Source organism: Neopelma chrysocephalum, unplaced genomic scaffold, assembly GCF_003984885.1.
Source record: "Neopelma chrysocephalum unplaced genomic scaffold, ASM398488v2 Primary Assembly neopelma1_88, whole genome shotgun sequence".
Classification (NCBI taxonomy): domain Eukaryota; kingdom Metazoa; phylum Chordata; class Aves; order Passeriformes; family Pipridae; genus Neopelma; species Neopelma chrysocephalum.
In genome coordinates, this window is record NW_020897750.1 from 2253319 (window position 1) to 2266920 (window position 13602).

The window sequence follows — 13602 nt, forward strand, 5'->3', positions numbered from 1 at the left end:
AAGTAGTAGACTGAAAAATAAAGCTGAAGCCTGGATATATCGAAACACTGTATTTAAGAAACTCCTTTCATGGCCAACAGAATGCCAAAGACCAGAATCTTTACTAATCACTAAGAACTTACTGGTGTTCTGACTGTCACTTGAATGACTCACTAATATGTAACCTCTGGGCTTTTCAGTAATGGTAGAAATAGGTCACCATCTCATTGCGTGTTCTTGTTCGTGTTTTCACAGCCTAAAAATCAAGAGGTCAGTGCTGGAGACTATGGCAGAGTTATTCCTGCAAGTGCCACAGTATTTGGGATGGCAGTGGAATGCAAAGAGATACGTAGGCATCACAGGTATGTCTTGAACTCATATTTGTTTGAACCCATATTTGTTATTTGGGAAGAGAGACCGGTTGTTTTTATTGAGGATTTCTCATTTACTGTTCTCTTTGTTTTTTGAATGGCTGATTGTCTGCTTAACTAAACAGATTTCTGCTCTCACCCTCCCCACTCCACCCCTTTTCCAGGCTTTTTTTCTTTTTTTTAACACCTCCCTACCCCTTTGAGGTTCAGATTTGCTGGATCACTTTATCAGAAACTCTTGATTTACACTTATGCTGAAGTACATAACTCTAATACATACGAAAGAAATTAAATTCCTTAATAGTAAAATTATGTCTCAATTTCTGTATTGTAGATCCTTGGATTAACACTTAGCCTTTAACCTCATTTTACCCCCTTTATAATCTACTTCATACCTCACTGCTGGATCTAACCCTTCCAGAAGATGAGGACAGGATTGTGTAAAGCCTAAGTGTTGATAACCCCAGCTAGCATTATCTGTCTGAATATGTCCTTTGCCTAGGTGTGAACTGGCACAGAATAAGGTTTCTTTCCTGAGACCAGCTCTCAGACTTCTTTCATATTTCATATTCCGTTCATTGCTTTCATATTCATGTTTATTCTCCTCTTTTAGAACAATATCACTGTATGAAGACAGTCTCTGTCTGAGAGGTTTGGACTTGATGTATTTTGTTTAGGATTAATCTTGTTGTACATTAAAGAAAACACTAACTTCTACAGGGGTTTCAGTGCACTGGATGAAAAGTAACCAGGCTGCAATCAGCAATTTTTCTAATGTGCTAGGCGGGGACAGTGGCCAGAAAGAGACAGAAGTTCCCATGGTAGATGGTCACGGAATAATTTCTTGTAGAAGTTAATTATTCATCAATTAAAAGAGGTTTTGCCTTGAAACAGGGCATTGACTGTTCCTTACAAAATTTACACAGAATGCAAGTTAATGTCCTGTTAACTTTGGATTGTTGAATTGACATTACGTTTTAATAGCTTGAGATCAGATGACTAGCAGGGCTGAAGTGATTGCCACAAATCAATTATATGCTGTTGAAAGAAGAAAAATGTCACTTTTAGATGTCTTGCCTCTATAGTTTGAGATCCCCTTTTGCTATAGTAAGAATACTTAAGTCTATTTTAACAAGCGCTGTTAAGTTTTATTTAAAACACTTCTTATCTCTTCTCAGATTTAAACTATCCAGATCTCTTTGAATTATTTTGATGTGCATGTCTTCACATTACCTAAAGTGTTTTCACTATCTACAGTAAAACTTTGGGGTTTGGATGGTTTTTTTCTGAGCCTAATGAAATAGCAGTGTGAAAGTATCTCTTTTCTCATGCTTTTTATATCATCCTGAACAGTTTCTGTCTTGTACAATTAGTACAGCTTTGAGCTTTTCCTCATGCTTTAATTTTTTTTTGAGTGCTTAGAAGTAGATGTAGAGCCCAGAACTGTATGAATACTTGAGTTTTTTTCCCTGAAGTACATTTAAAAGTGTGTTTAATCTATCATCAAACACTGATTCATCTTGCTGAGAGAGGGAATCCTTTGGAATCCCTTTTAAGTCCAATTGTTGATAATCTTGCATATCACAGTCATCTATCTGTGTTTGATCTGAGCTTCTACTTCGTATTGTCCCATTGTTTTAGCAGTTTTAAGTTATGCTTCATTTCTTGTGCTCTGATTATTTTGGGGTTTTTTCCCTAGGATATAGTGAAATTCTAGATAAATCTTACCAGTTTTCTTGTAGTGTTATTTTTTGGTGCACTTAGGCAAACTTTACAAAAGGTTTTGTGCTTTACTCCTTATTGTAGCTTTATTACTTGATGTTTTAGTGACAGATGTAATGTTTCTTTGCTATAGCTGGTGCTGCTTTTACCTGCTGCTTGTGTTCCCTAGAATGACTAGGGTCTAACTCTACTGCAGTGTTATGTCAGTTTTTAAAATATTTTTATGGCATGTTTTAATTTTCTCCTGAAGTCACTGTAAGAATTGCAGTGATGAAGTATTTTTTTCCAGGTTTCAGGTTTTTTTAGTGTTTTATTTTTAGTCAGTCCCCAGAAAGAGAGGCAATAAAGTGACTATACCTCTGTGCTTATGTATTGAAGCCAGAAGGGTTCATGATAATATATCTGAATAATCTGCTGAGCTCTTCCACAATACAGGCCTTGTACAGCAGCTGAGCTCTTTTAGTGATAATATTTCTTTTAAAATAATACGTGGATTCAGTTTCAAATGCAGGGGAATATGTTCTCATCCTTGTTGTTAAAATATCTGTTACTTCACTGAGCAGGTGAGAAGACTGCAGTTGTTGATAATGTTGCAGAATTTTTTAGTATTTATTGTGAGGTACTTGCTACCTTGTGCTTTCTGTTGCTATGGAATCTGCTCCAAAGATGGAGTCCAATGTCTTTTAGCTTTGCATAATGGTTAAAATATACTTACCTAAGAACATGACAAAGGGCAACTTAGTCAATTCTGCAATTATGAGTTTCAAGGACATGACCATATATGATGAGAATATTATCAGACAGCCTGTCTAGTCATGCTTAGTTGTAGGGAGATCTCTTGCAGGGAGAGGAGGTTCCTAAAAACGTGATTCAGAACTAAAAGTAGTTCTAGAAATAGAAATTTAAATAGTTGTTATTTGAACTGAGTACTAGATCTCACTATAAGAGTGTAGATTTGCTGGATAGCTGTCACTTAAATGGGAAGCACTAAGTGCTTCTCAGGCAAATGTACTTTTTCAAAATAATCTAAAGTGTAGCTTGTGCAAGACTTAGGTAACTTCCTGACTCGTACTTTGAAAATGAGAATATATTTTAAGTCCTCAAACCTAAGAGATGGACAGTGTAATTGTTTTAAAGCAGTTTAGCAGTTGTCTTTGAAGCTTTTTTTATAAGGTCATTTCTAAAAATCCTGATGATCTTCTGTCTTACAAGAGAGGATATGTGTATTCTGAGTTGTAAAAACATTTTCCACCAAGAAATCAGCACTGAGACTTTTCTTGCAGCTATGTAACTGTGAAAAATGACATACTCTGCATGGATTGTGCTTGATATATACATAAACATACTGTAAAATGAAAGGTTACCTCTAAGAAACTCCGAAAATGCATCTTCCTGTTGCATATCTATTTTGTTCAACTATTCTGTTCACCTGAAAGAAACACCTTTGTTACCTGTTTAATGTAGCAGAAGAAAAGCTTTATTTGTTCTTATTATCACAGGATTTATTTTTCTTTAGTTCTCTGTCAAGATTCAGTGAGTTGTACTTAAAGGAGCAAAAGTCTGTGGCCTTTGACAAAGGACACATTTGGCTTTTTCTTGGTTTCTGGTGACAGCTTTCCATTCTGATTCTTGAAAATGATGTGCATTTTCTGTGCTTTGGAGCTGCTCTGAATACAACAAAAATCCCACAGAGTTGTTTTAGTATTTTTTAGCTTTTCTTTTCTAATGCTTTGTACATTTTAAAATGCTTTGCCAGCCTAGGGAGAATTTCCTTTAGGTTTTTGATCAAATGACTTGAAGTTTCATTTCTTCTCTTTTTGCCTTTACTCCAGAGTGGGAATGCAAGAAGTTGCTGGTGTGTGCTTGTCAAATTCAGTGCAGTTCTTCAGTCCAACATACGCTTTTGCTGGTTCAGAGGAAACCGTCGAGCCTTACACCACTGAGAAACTCAGTCGTATTCCTGGAGGTTACATACCCCTGACAGAACCCTGTCAAGTAATGACAGTAGATTTCAATGATCTGCAGGTAACGTTTTTTGGGAGTTTTTACATCCTTTGTAAGTAATTGTTTTATGAATAGCAAGAGTGCCTTATTTTATTTGCTTTCGGGTTCAGCTTCAGATCAGTTCACAAGTGCAAAGGTGGCAGGGCTGCACTGAAATCCTCTCCTGTTTTTGATGCTTGTCTGGTTGTGTGATTCATCAAATGACGTTTTCTGAGTTTTTGAAGGTGGAGGTTTTTTGTTTGTTGGGCATAGTTTTGGGAACTTTATAAACTACCTCACCATAAGATCAAACAGCTGCCAGCCTCAGTACCTAGAGGGGGAGGAAGAATGCAATAGACCCATCTTAAATGATTTATGCAGTTGTGGAGCTGACTTAGTTTATTCCTCTAAAGTTAGAGTCTTCAAGAAGCTCTTGAAGACAGGAGAAGGGGTGTATTTTACATCTGGCATAAAAATGTCTCTAAGTGCTGATGGGTCAGTGTAAAAGAGAGGGAGATGAAGACATTATCCTATTCATATGATTCCACTCTTCAGCTCCTTTGTACCTTAGGGTATTTCTGTAATATGGCATTCTAAAACACAGTAGCATTATTTTGTGTATTTAACACAAAATACATTTGAATGCATATGGAAATAGGCCTGGACTGTAAGGCAAAGACCTCAGCCACCCACAGCTGGGCATGCTAAAAAGATGATACATCTGATCTCTGGTGTGCTTCTTGCTCATTGACCTGTGGTGAGGAGTTACAATTGACTCAGAGCTTAAAATAGATTCTGTTATATAAATGAAATTATTCTTGGCTACTGCTTGGCCAGGAATTGCAGCATTTCTGAATCAATAGCTTTTCCTAGTTGGCTTGCCTGACATCCTGAGATTAAAAATGAAATAAGACAAGGCTCTTCAGTATACTACTGGGAGCAATCTCTCTGACCTAATGTTGCTTCTGCTTCTAGCATCAATAAGAAACTATTACACTCATCTGAGAGATGTCTGTTCTTAAGCATCTGCCTGCTGGCAAACATGTAAAGATAATTTTAAAGAGTAAAGAACAGTGTTACTCTTTAAATCATGTTTCAGAACTGCTCCTTTGAAGTTTCAGTTAGACTAATAGAGTATTCTGTCATGAAACGTTAAGATATCATAAGTAAAAAGGGAGAAATGCCACTGATGTGAATCACTGATGTGGTTGGGAATCGTTGGTTACTGTTTGTTGTTAATGTTGTCACTGGGCAAATGTGGCAGTTCCAAAGCAGAACAGCAGAATTACCTACTAAAGACTGAAATTCAGATAAGAAATCACAGAGCACTAGTAAGGTAATTTCAAAGACATAATTCCTAAACTCATATTTTGAAGAATGAGAGGGATGTTGCATTTATTCTACTTGTACCAACTATCCAGACCTAAACTAACAGAACTGAGAACCAGACTTAAAATATGGAACAACAGTGTTCGTCAAACTGAGTTGTAGGAGGCTTTTAAGACAAATTTCTAGTACAAATAATAAGTCAAAATAAAACAAATTTTAAAAAAATGCAGCTGCTTTATGCTGATGACTTTATCACTGCTCTTGTTAGCAGCAGCACCTCAGTTCCTCCCAGGCAGGGGAATGAGGTGTGGCTGTAATTAGAGGCTGCAGGCACTTGTACCTCACCAGGTCCCACCTGTGTGCCTGTTTGCTGGCAGCAGATCAGTGCCACTGGGAGGGGAAGTGTTTACCTCTGCAGCCAGTAATTAAAGCTCAGTCTCACTTTCAGGCCCTAAAGGAACTGTGCTTTTGCCAGCAATTACAGGTATTGGCTCTTTGTAATTCTCACACGAAGTTACGGTGCGGAATATTTGAGAAGTTGTGGATCAAGACATAGGAAACTCGATAACTGCATTCTTTCTGTAGTTTTTCCTTCTGTTTGTAGTCCCATTTACTACTGTTAATGCAAGTTATCCTTTTGTCATTGAGAGGATATATGTGGCATAGCATCATTTGGGGGTTTTACTGCATATTCCTGCATCGTTGCTTTATTTTCTATGCTCTCTCTTTAACAAGAGTAGTTGATAAATTGCCATCCTTATGTGGTAGGGCTGTTCAAATTGGTAATTGTCATAAATGATAGAAAAAAATTTATAAATTGGCTAAAAGAAGAATAAATATGAGTTAAGCAGTATGATAGAGAGTGGGGAAAGCTTAAATAACTGCCTGCAATTGGGTTTTTAAGTGACAGGGGTGTAACACTGCAATTACTAGAACTCAGTAGACAAGAACCTTGGGCCTGCTGCTCTTGAGGGATAATCAGGAAGAATATTTTTCATGTCAAATACACTTCTAAACATCTATAACTTCACAGAAACAGAGAAACAGATGCATGTTTGTGCTCCTGCTGTCTTGCTTCAAGGGGCTTGATGCCAGCAAAGTTTCAACTTAGCTATTCTTTTCCTCTGAGGATGTACCAAAAATGTCTAGCAGCAAAGCACTTTTATTGAAGAGCGGTGAGATCTTACTATGAACTTTGTTGGCATCCAGTGATTTTAACATGTGCATTGTTCATCCACCTCTCAGTTGTGAGAAGAGAGGTAGACCAAATTTTGGAGGACACAATGAGAATGAAGAAGGGAAAAAAAAAAAGGCAGCATGTGAGAGCTACTCATGTTCTTAGAGTGCAACTTCTCTTTTACCCTGTGTATTTTGAGATTGAAACCTTAAGAGTACAAGTGTTGAGATAAGCAGATCAGGAAGATGATAAATGTTTAGGAAGGGCTGTTACCAATCAGAATGGTTGTGACTAAGAGAACCTTTGGTCTTTTGTGCTTGACCTCCTGGTAATTGGCTTATGCTGGAACTAAGACATTAGAGCTGGTCCTTTTACATTTATAAATGTTGGTAGCAGGAGGTAATTCCTGAGAAAAATAAATTGTACATGGAAAAACACATAATTCCTGTTACATAATCAAAACTTTTTAGGAGTATCAGAAAATGTATAATTGATTCCTTCTAGTTCTTCCCAGCAGTGCAGTTGCATGTGTCTGACCTTGTACACAAGGCCTATAGCCCGAGGTAGCAGAGAAAACATCCTTAAAGGTGTTTGATTTTACTGGTTTTATAATGATTTTTTTCTGAATCTCTGAGTGAATTCAGTGCTTGCATGCGGTATTTCCAGAATTGTTTGAACACAGGTTTAAAGTGAAGCCTGTGCCTAAGCATTGGCTTGAATCCAGCTCAAAAAAAATGGCTCTGATTTTATTGCTTCTCACAAAGCAAGCCTTGCCAGTCTGAAGTCTTTCTTGATGTTTTCAGTAGTTTAAAATATGTGTTCTTAGATGTAGGTGTTTGCTTTTGTGGCTAATGGATGCAGATTGTTCATGTGGGAAGACAGTTCCTGGGCTAGTGAATACTAATGATGATGACTGGTATTGTAGAAGCTCATTAACTTCAGGTTTCCGTTGGGTGCCCTCATGGATTGGTGCTGAAATTTTGGGTGATTTAGTTTAATAAAAACAATTTTTTGTTTATGGAAATAAACTCTCACACTTTTTTTCCCCTCTTCCCGCTTTGCTCAGGAGCTGAAAAGCCTTGCAACTAGAAAACCCTGGAAGCTCAGCCTGCCAGTCACTGAAGGAGGAATACTAGATGCTGTTGTGGTGTGGTTTGTACTACAGCTCGATGATGAACATGCTCTGTCTACAAGTCCCAGTGAGGAAACTTGCTGGGAACAGGCAGTTTATCCTGTGCAGGGCCTCCCCGGTACGTCCTGTGGCTTTTCTTCTTGTGGTACATTGATTTGGTTTCATTTTGGTTTTTCTGGCTATGTTATGTCAGAGACCTAGGAAGTGACAGCAGATAGAATTAGGAGAAGTTCAACAGCAAGTAGCTGTGAGATGGTTCCTGGTCATGTTTCTGGTCAGTAGTGCATAGTCCCTGCATCAGGGCTTGTTCCTGGGACTCTGCTGTGAAGCAGATAAGGCACCTGCTTAAGATCTGGGAGAATGCTTTTCATTAAGTTGTTTTTTAATCTGTACTGAATTAAATGCAAAAAGCCCAAAAAGTAGGGCTACTGTCTGGCTCTGCTTACTGAAGATGTGATTTAGGAAAGGGAGGTGGGAGAGATGAGATAGGAATTGCTAGCTGCTACTGCCACAAAACCAAAACTAAATATTCCCACCTACCCCTCACCCTCATTTTGGACTCTACTTGTATACTGTTCTCCACATACAAGCATTAGTAGTGCCATTTTCAGCATCCTCTACTCTCCAGTCACCCATTTTTTATTCTCCTTTTTCTTAGAACATTTGAGTTGGAAGGGACCCATAAGGATCATAGAGCCCAGCTTCCTTCTTGCAGGACTACCTAAAATTAAATCACATGACTAAGAGCATCGTCCAAATGCTCCTTGAACTCTGGCAGGCTTGGTGCATGTTACTGTTTTACTACATCCCTGGGGAACCTGTTCCAGTGACTGATTATTCTCTGGGTGAAAACCTTTTCCTAACATCCAGTTGAACTTCCCTGACACAGCTTCGTTCCATTTCCTTGTGTCCTGTCTCCAGGACACCAGGGAAAGTTGATCAGGACCTCCCCCTGCACTGCCACCCTTGAGGAAGTTGTAGATTGCGATGAGGTCTCCCCTCAGCCTTCTCATCTCCAAGCTGAACAAGTCAAGTGATCTCAGCCACTCTCCTTAGGTCTTGCCCTTGAGGCCTTTCACTACCTTGGTCACCCTCCTCTGGACACATTGTAGTGGTTTGATGTCCTTCTTATACTGTGATGCCCAAAACTGCCATAATATTTGAGGTGAGGCTGCACCAGTGCAGAGCAGAGCGGGACAGTCATTTCCATCGATCATCTGGCGATGCTGCCCCCCAGGACACGGTTGGCCCCTTTGGCTCTTGGGGCACACTGCTGACTCCTACTCAATTTGCCATTCACCCAAACCCCAAATCTCATTCTGCAGGGCTGCTCTCCAGCCTCCTGTACCCCAGAATTCCCCCATCCCATGTGGAGAATCTGGTACTTGGCCTTATTAAATTTCATAGGGTTGGTAATTGCCCAGCTCTCTAGTTTATCCAGAGCTCTCTGTAAGGCCTGTCTACCCCTGGGGTAGTCCACAGCTCCTAATTCAGTATCCATAGACAGTAGGGATAGCTGTGCCACAGATTGGTTAAACTGAAAGCATAGGGGAGGGAAGAGTCTCTTTTAGCTTATGTTGCCATTGAAAGAAATGTTTGTCAAACTATAGCAGTTTTGTTTTGAAATTCTGGTCTATATCAGTGGATTTACTTTCTTGGAATGTACACACAGAGTATCCGAAAACCATCTTGAGCTGCACACCATAAATGTTCCAGTAAAATTTATTTTGAATCCATCATCCTTTCTAAACTGTAGCTGTTGTTTTCCATCTAACTACAAATTTACATTTGTCTTCAGGAGGTATTAAAAGGTTAAATATTTAATATTTAGCATTTTAAAGCAAAAGCAGTTTCTTTACCAGTACATTTTTTTTCTGCTCTGCTATCAGCATAACACTTAAGCATGTCTATGAGAAATAGATATTACTTTATTTTGAGAATAAATGGATTTTGCCTGGAGTGAGGCAGCTTAAGGCAAATGTTAATGCACAATGGCAGATTTCAACTTGTGGGTACAGACAAGAGCGACTCCTTCGTACACACTAGTAACAACTAATGAACAAATGAGATAATGGGTGAGTGGGTTGGGTGGCTTGTTTGTTTGTTTTAAGCACTGTATGGCTGCTTCAGTGATGTTTATGTGGAGTGACTGACATGACTTTTTTTATGCTCTTTTGCCAAGATTATTCTGTGAAGACTGGAGATACTGTGATGATGGAGGTTTGCTGCCAAGATTTCTACTTGAAGATCCAGAAGATTTCTTCTTTGACTTCAGAGTGTGGGATGGATTTCAGTGACAGAGACAACACGCTGAGTTTGGGCAATGAGGCTGAATTATGTAATGCTCTGGCTGGACTTCAGACAACCAGCAAACAGGCTGGCAGCAGTCAAGTGTGTGTGCTGGAATCCACAGAAATAGCCCTGCTGAATGACGTACCCTACCATGAATGCTTTAAAGCTGCCATGAGCAAAGTGCTGTTGTCATTAAATCCAAGTAAGGACTTGCAGTCCATGGATGTTGATGGACATGGCAGTGGGATAAACCTCCAAGAGAATCAAAACAAGGCCTCTCTAGATGAGGCTCCTGACCCTTTGTACATTTTAGATGTATCTGAAGGCTTCTCCATTCTGCCCATTATAGCTGGCAAACTTGGACCAGTCAAAGCCTACAGTTCAGTGGAGAAAGAACAGCATCAGGCAGCACTTAATATCATTTCAGAAGCTAACCATTTCCCTAAGGAAACATTGGAGTTCTGGCTCAGCCATTTAGAAGAAGAAAGTGTGGTGCTACAGAGACCCAAATCAGACAAACTGTGGAGTATTATCATCTTGGATGTTATAGAGACATCAGGTTTAATCCAGCAGGAGGTGATGGAAAAGGCTGCAATATCCAGGTACAATATGAATGAACAAAATTATTTCTAGGAATCCGTAATTATCTGAAAAAAATTGAGAATATTCCTTTTAACTACAAAATTACGGTCATGTTGGTTCTGTAGAGCAGAAAAGGTTGCTTTTCCCTGAATGGGTTGAACCTCCCAGAGGGTTTCTGGCATGACCATTGAATACATATATCTTTTTTTTAAAGGTGTCAAGATTTCACAGTCACAGATTTTTTTTTTAATTTTTATGCAAGCATATGAGTGGACAATCATATTGCTTGGTCTGCCAGAAGTTCCCAGGATAACCAAGGTAGCTTTTAGTGCAAGGTTAGAGAATCATGGAGTCAGCCGGGTTGGAAGGGACCTCTGAGATTATCAAGTCCAACCCTTGATCCACTACCACCGTGGTTACTAGACTATGGCACTTCAAAAAGTGCCACATCCCTGTTTGCCCGCTCCTGTTTGCCACGCTCCGGGTCGCTGGTGCTCCCAGCAGCTGTTTAAATCCCTCCTGGATGGGCTGGGTTCCACCCCCTAGTCAGCTGATTCTCCTCCCAGGACACCTTCAGCAGACCGGGTGCAGCTCCAGCAGCCATTTAAATCCCTCGTTGAAGCCCAGATTCATGTCAAACAGTAGTTGGAATAAACTGGTACTGCTAAAAGACAAATGCATTGTGCTAGAACAGCCAGGGAGGTGGCAACAAAGCTGTTCCCCACAGCAGAAGAGGTGGGAAGGAAAGTAGCAAGAGTAATAAAATAAGGGAAATGGGTAACAAAGTAAGTGTGAAATGAATTTACCCCCTTTTGTGATGCTAGGGAAGCTTCTCTGTTAATCGCTGTGCTTAGTGAGGGCAAAATATTCCAGACAATTTATGCCCATTACTTTTTCTAAGTTTTGAATAACTCTTTGGATGACTTGAAAGATTTTTTTGCTGCAAGAACAAATGGAAAAATTACTCTTGACTTTTGTCATATGACAGACTCAAATTTGTTGGCATGAAAATGCCTCGAATAGTGTCCTGCTTAGCTACCCAATTCCTGTGATGAGGTCTGCTCCAGGAAAAGGAAACCTAAAGCAATCTGTGTTGAATTGGAGGTGTTTGATACTATGCTGAATGAAAGCTGCTGTGGCGTTGCTGCTCTCAGCAGCATGATGCTCTATAGCAAAAGACCAAGCAAGGCTCAGGTGTTTTCTCAGGAAAAACTGTTATCCCCTGTCTTGTTGACAATTTTGGTTTAATACTTAAATTCTCACAGGGTTTTGTTTCCTTATGGCTATGCTGCCTCCTTAACCAGTGCCTCCCAACAGTATATACTTCCTGACTTCCAGTTTTATTAAGTTTCTGCCAGTCCTTCTGTATTAGATGATGTTGCTATGAATAGATTCCACTGTTTTCATTGTGAAATATCACCATATCCAGTACTGTCATTGAGAAGAGATTATACAGTTCTATAATTTTAGTTCTGTGTGACAAGTTTCCCTTTTTTTGGTATGATGCAGCTGTCTGGTCAAATGGGATCAAACTCAAATGCTTAGGAGCACTTGACTTCAGGGGAAGAACTAGTGTGCCTTTCTTAAATGTAGTTAATGTTCTTTCATTACTGCTGAATGATATGCTTTACAGGTGAAATCTCTCTCATTTTACAGATGTTTACTTCACAGTGGAGGGAAGATTTTCCCACAGTATGTGCTAGTATATGGGATGCTTGTAGAGTCAGAGTCTCTGTTACTGGAGAGCGCTGTTCAAGGAACAGAACCAACTCTGGGGTTTAATATAGCCCCTTTTATCAACCAGTTCAAGGTATGAAGTTGGTGGGTGTCTCCCAGGCACTGTTTCAAAGCCTGCAGCTGTCTAGCTGTTTAGATTTGGTGTAAACTGAAAGAAAACATTGTTGAAGTTATCAAGAGAGGTTTATGTGACCAGACAGTGACCTTGAGATAATTTAAAATGGGTGACATTGGTTTTAGAACTGCTTTGGGTTTTGTCCCAGCGATGACAGATACAATGTTATTGCACAGAAGTGACTGTGCTGTTATTATTCCCATTGTTACCTTGTATCCCAGTGGTGTACCTTATATTTTTATCTGTCTCTGGCAGGTATTACAGTAATTCCTGGCAACTCTTATGTTATGATTAAGTTTTCTAACTCTTCACTTTTTAATGGTTATTGATGCCTGAAGTTATGGTATATACTCTCAGGTACCTGTTCGTGTGTATTTGGATCTCTCTACGTTACCATGTGTACCCTTGAGCAAGCCAGCAGAGCTTTTAAGGTTGGATCTCATGAACCCTCTGTTGAACAGCCCCAGCAGAGAAGTGAAGGTGAGTAGTGTATACAAGAAGCCCAAAGCACATTTTTAACTGCTGCTCTGCACAGCTGCCCATTAATTGTTCACCTGGGCTGAAAATTTCAACATGGAATTTACTTGTCTGCAGGTATCTCTGAAAAGGATTGAAATTGTTTGAACTACTTCCTTTTCAAAGAAGTAAGAAACCAGTGTAACTGATTAATATTTTAAACATTTTTAGGTACAAATCTGTAAGTCTGGCCGAGTCACTGCAATTCCCTTCTGGTATCACATCCATCTAGATGAAGACCATAGCTTGAACACATCTGGTGAGTCCTCACACTGGAAACAAGCTGCAGTTGTTCTTGATGAGCCCATCCCAGTTCAGGTTGGAGATGAACTTGTGCTTGATGTTCAACACCATAAAAGCAATATCAGCATTACAGTCAAGCGGTGAAGAATGTCATGTGTGAGCAGCCTTGTGGTAAATTACCTGTGCATAAACTGACTGTTTGTAACATCACTGCTGTTCCTTTGTATTAAAATCTAAACTTTATCTACTGATCAAAAAGGCTTTTTTGCTGCTTTAATAATTGATACTTAGGTTCCACTGGTGGACTAAAATTTGCACTATAAGGGTCTTACCGAGCAGCTGGGGAGGTATTGTCTTCACTGCAGCAAAAACTTGATTGCTAGTTAGTATACTGACTACAGCAGTGGGATAGACTTCTGCTACT

At 39.4% G+C, this 13602-nt stretch overlaps 1 protein-coding gene across 1 annotated transcript in view; it reads left to right on the forward strand.

Moving 5' to 3' along the window:
- PRMT9 (protein arginine methyltransferase 9) overlaps positions 1–13436 on the forward strand; it is a 20101-nt gene extending 6665 nt beyond the window's left edge. Inside the window, exons 8-14 of the mRNA XM_027692704.1 lie at positions 235–341; positions 3905–4097; positions 7628–7811; positions 9876–10587; positions 12224–12377; positions 12777–12899; positions 13107–13436. Coding sequence (XP_027548505.1) covers positions 235–341; positions 3905–4097; positions 7628–7811; positions 9876–10587; positions 12224–12377; positions 12777–12899; positions 13107–13322 — 1689 coding nt within the window. The 3' untranslated portion in view covers positions 13323–13436. The remainder of the gene's footprint in view (positions 1–234; positions 342–3904; positions 4098–7627; positions 7812–9875; positions 10588–12223; positions 12378–12776; positions 12900–13106) is intronic.
- The last annotated feature ends 166 nt before the right edge of the window (positions 13437–13602 follow it).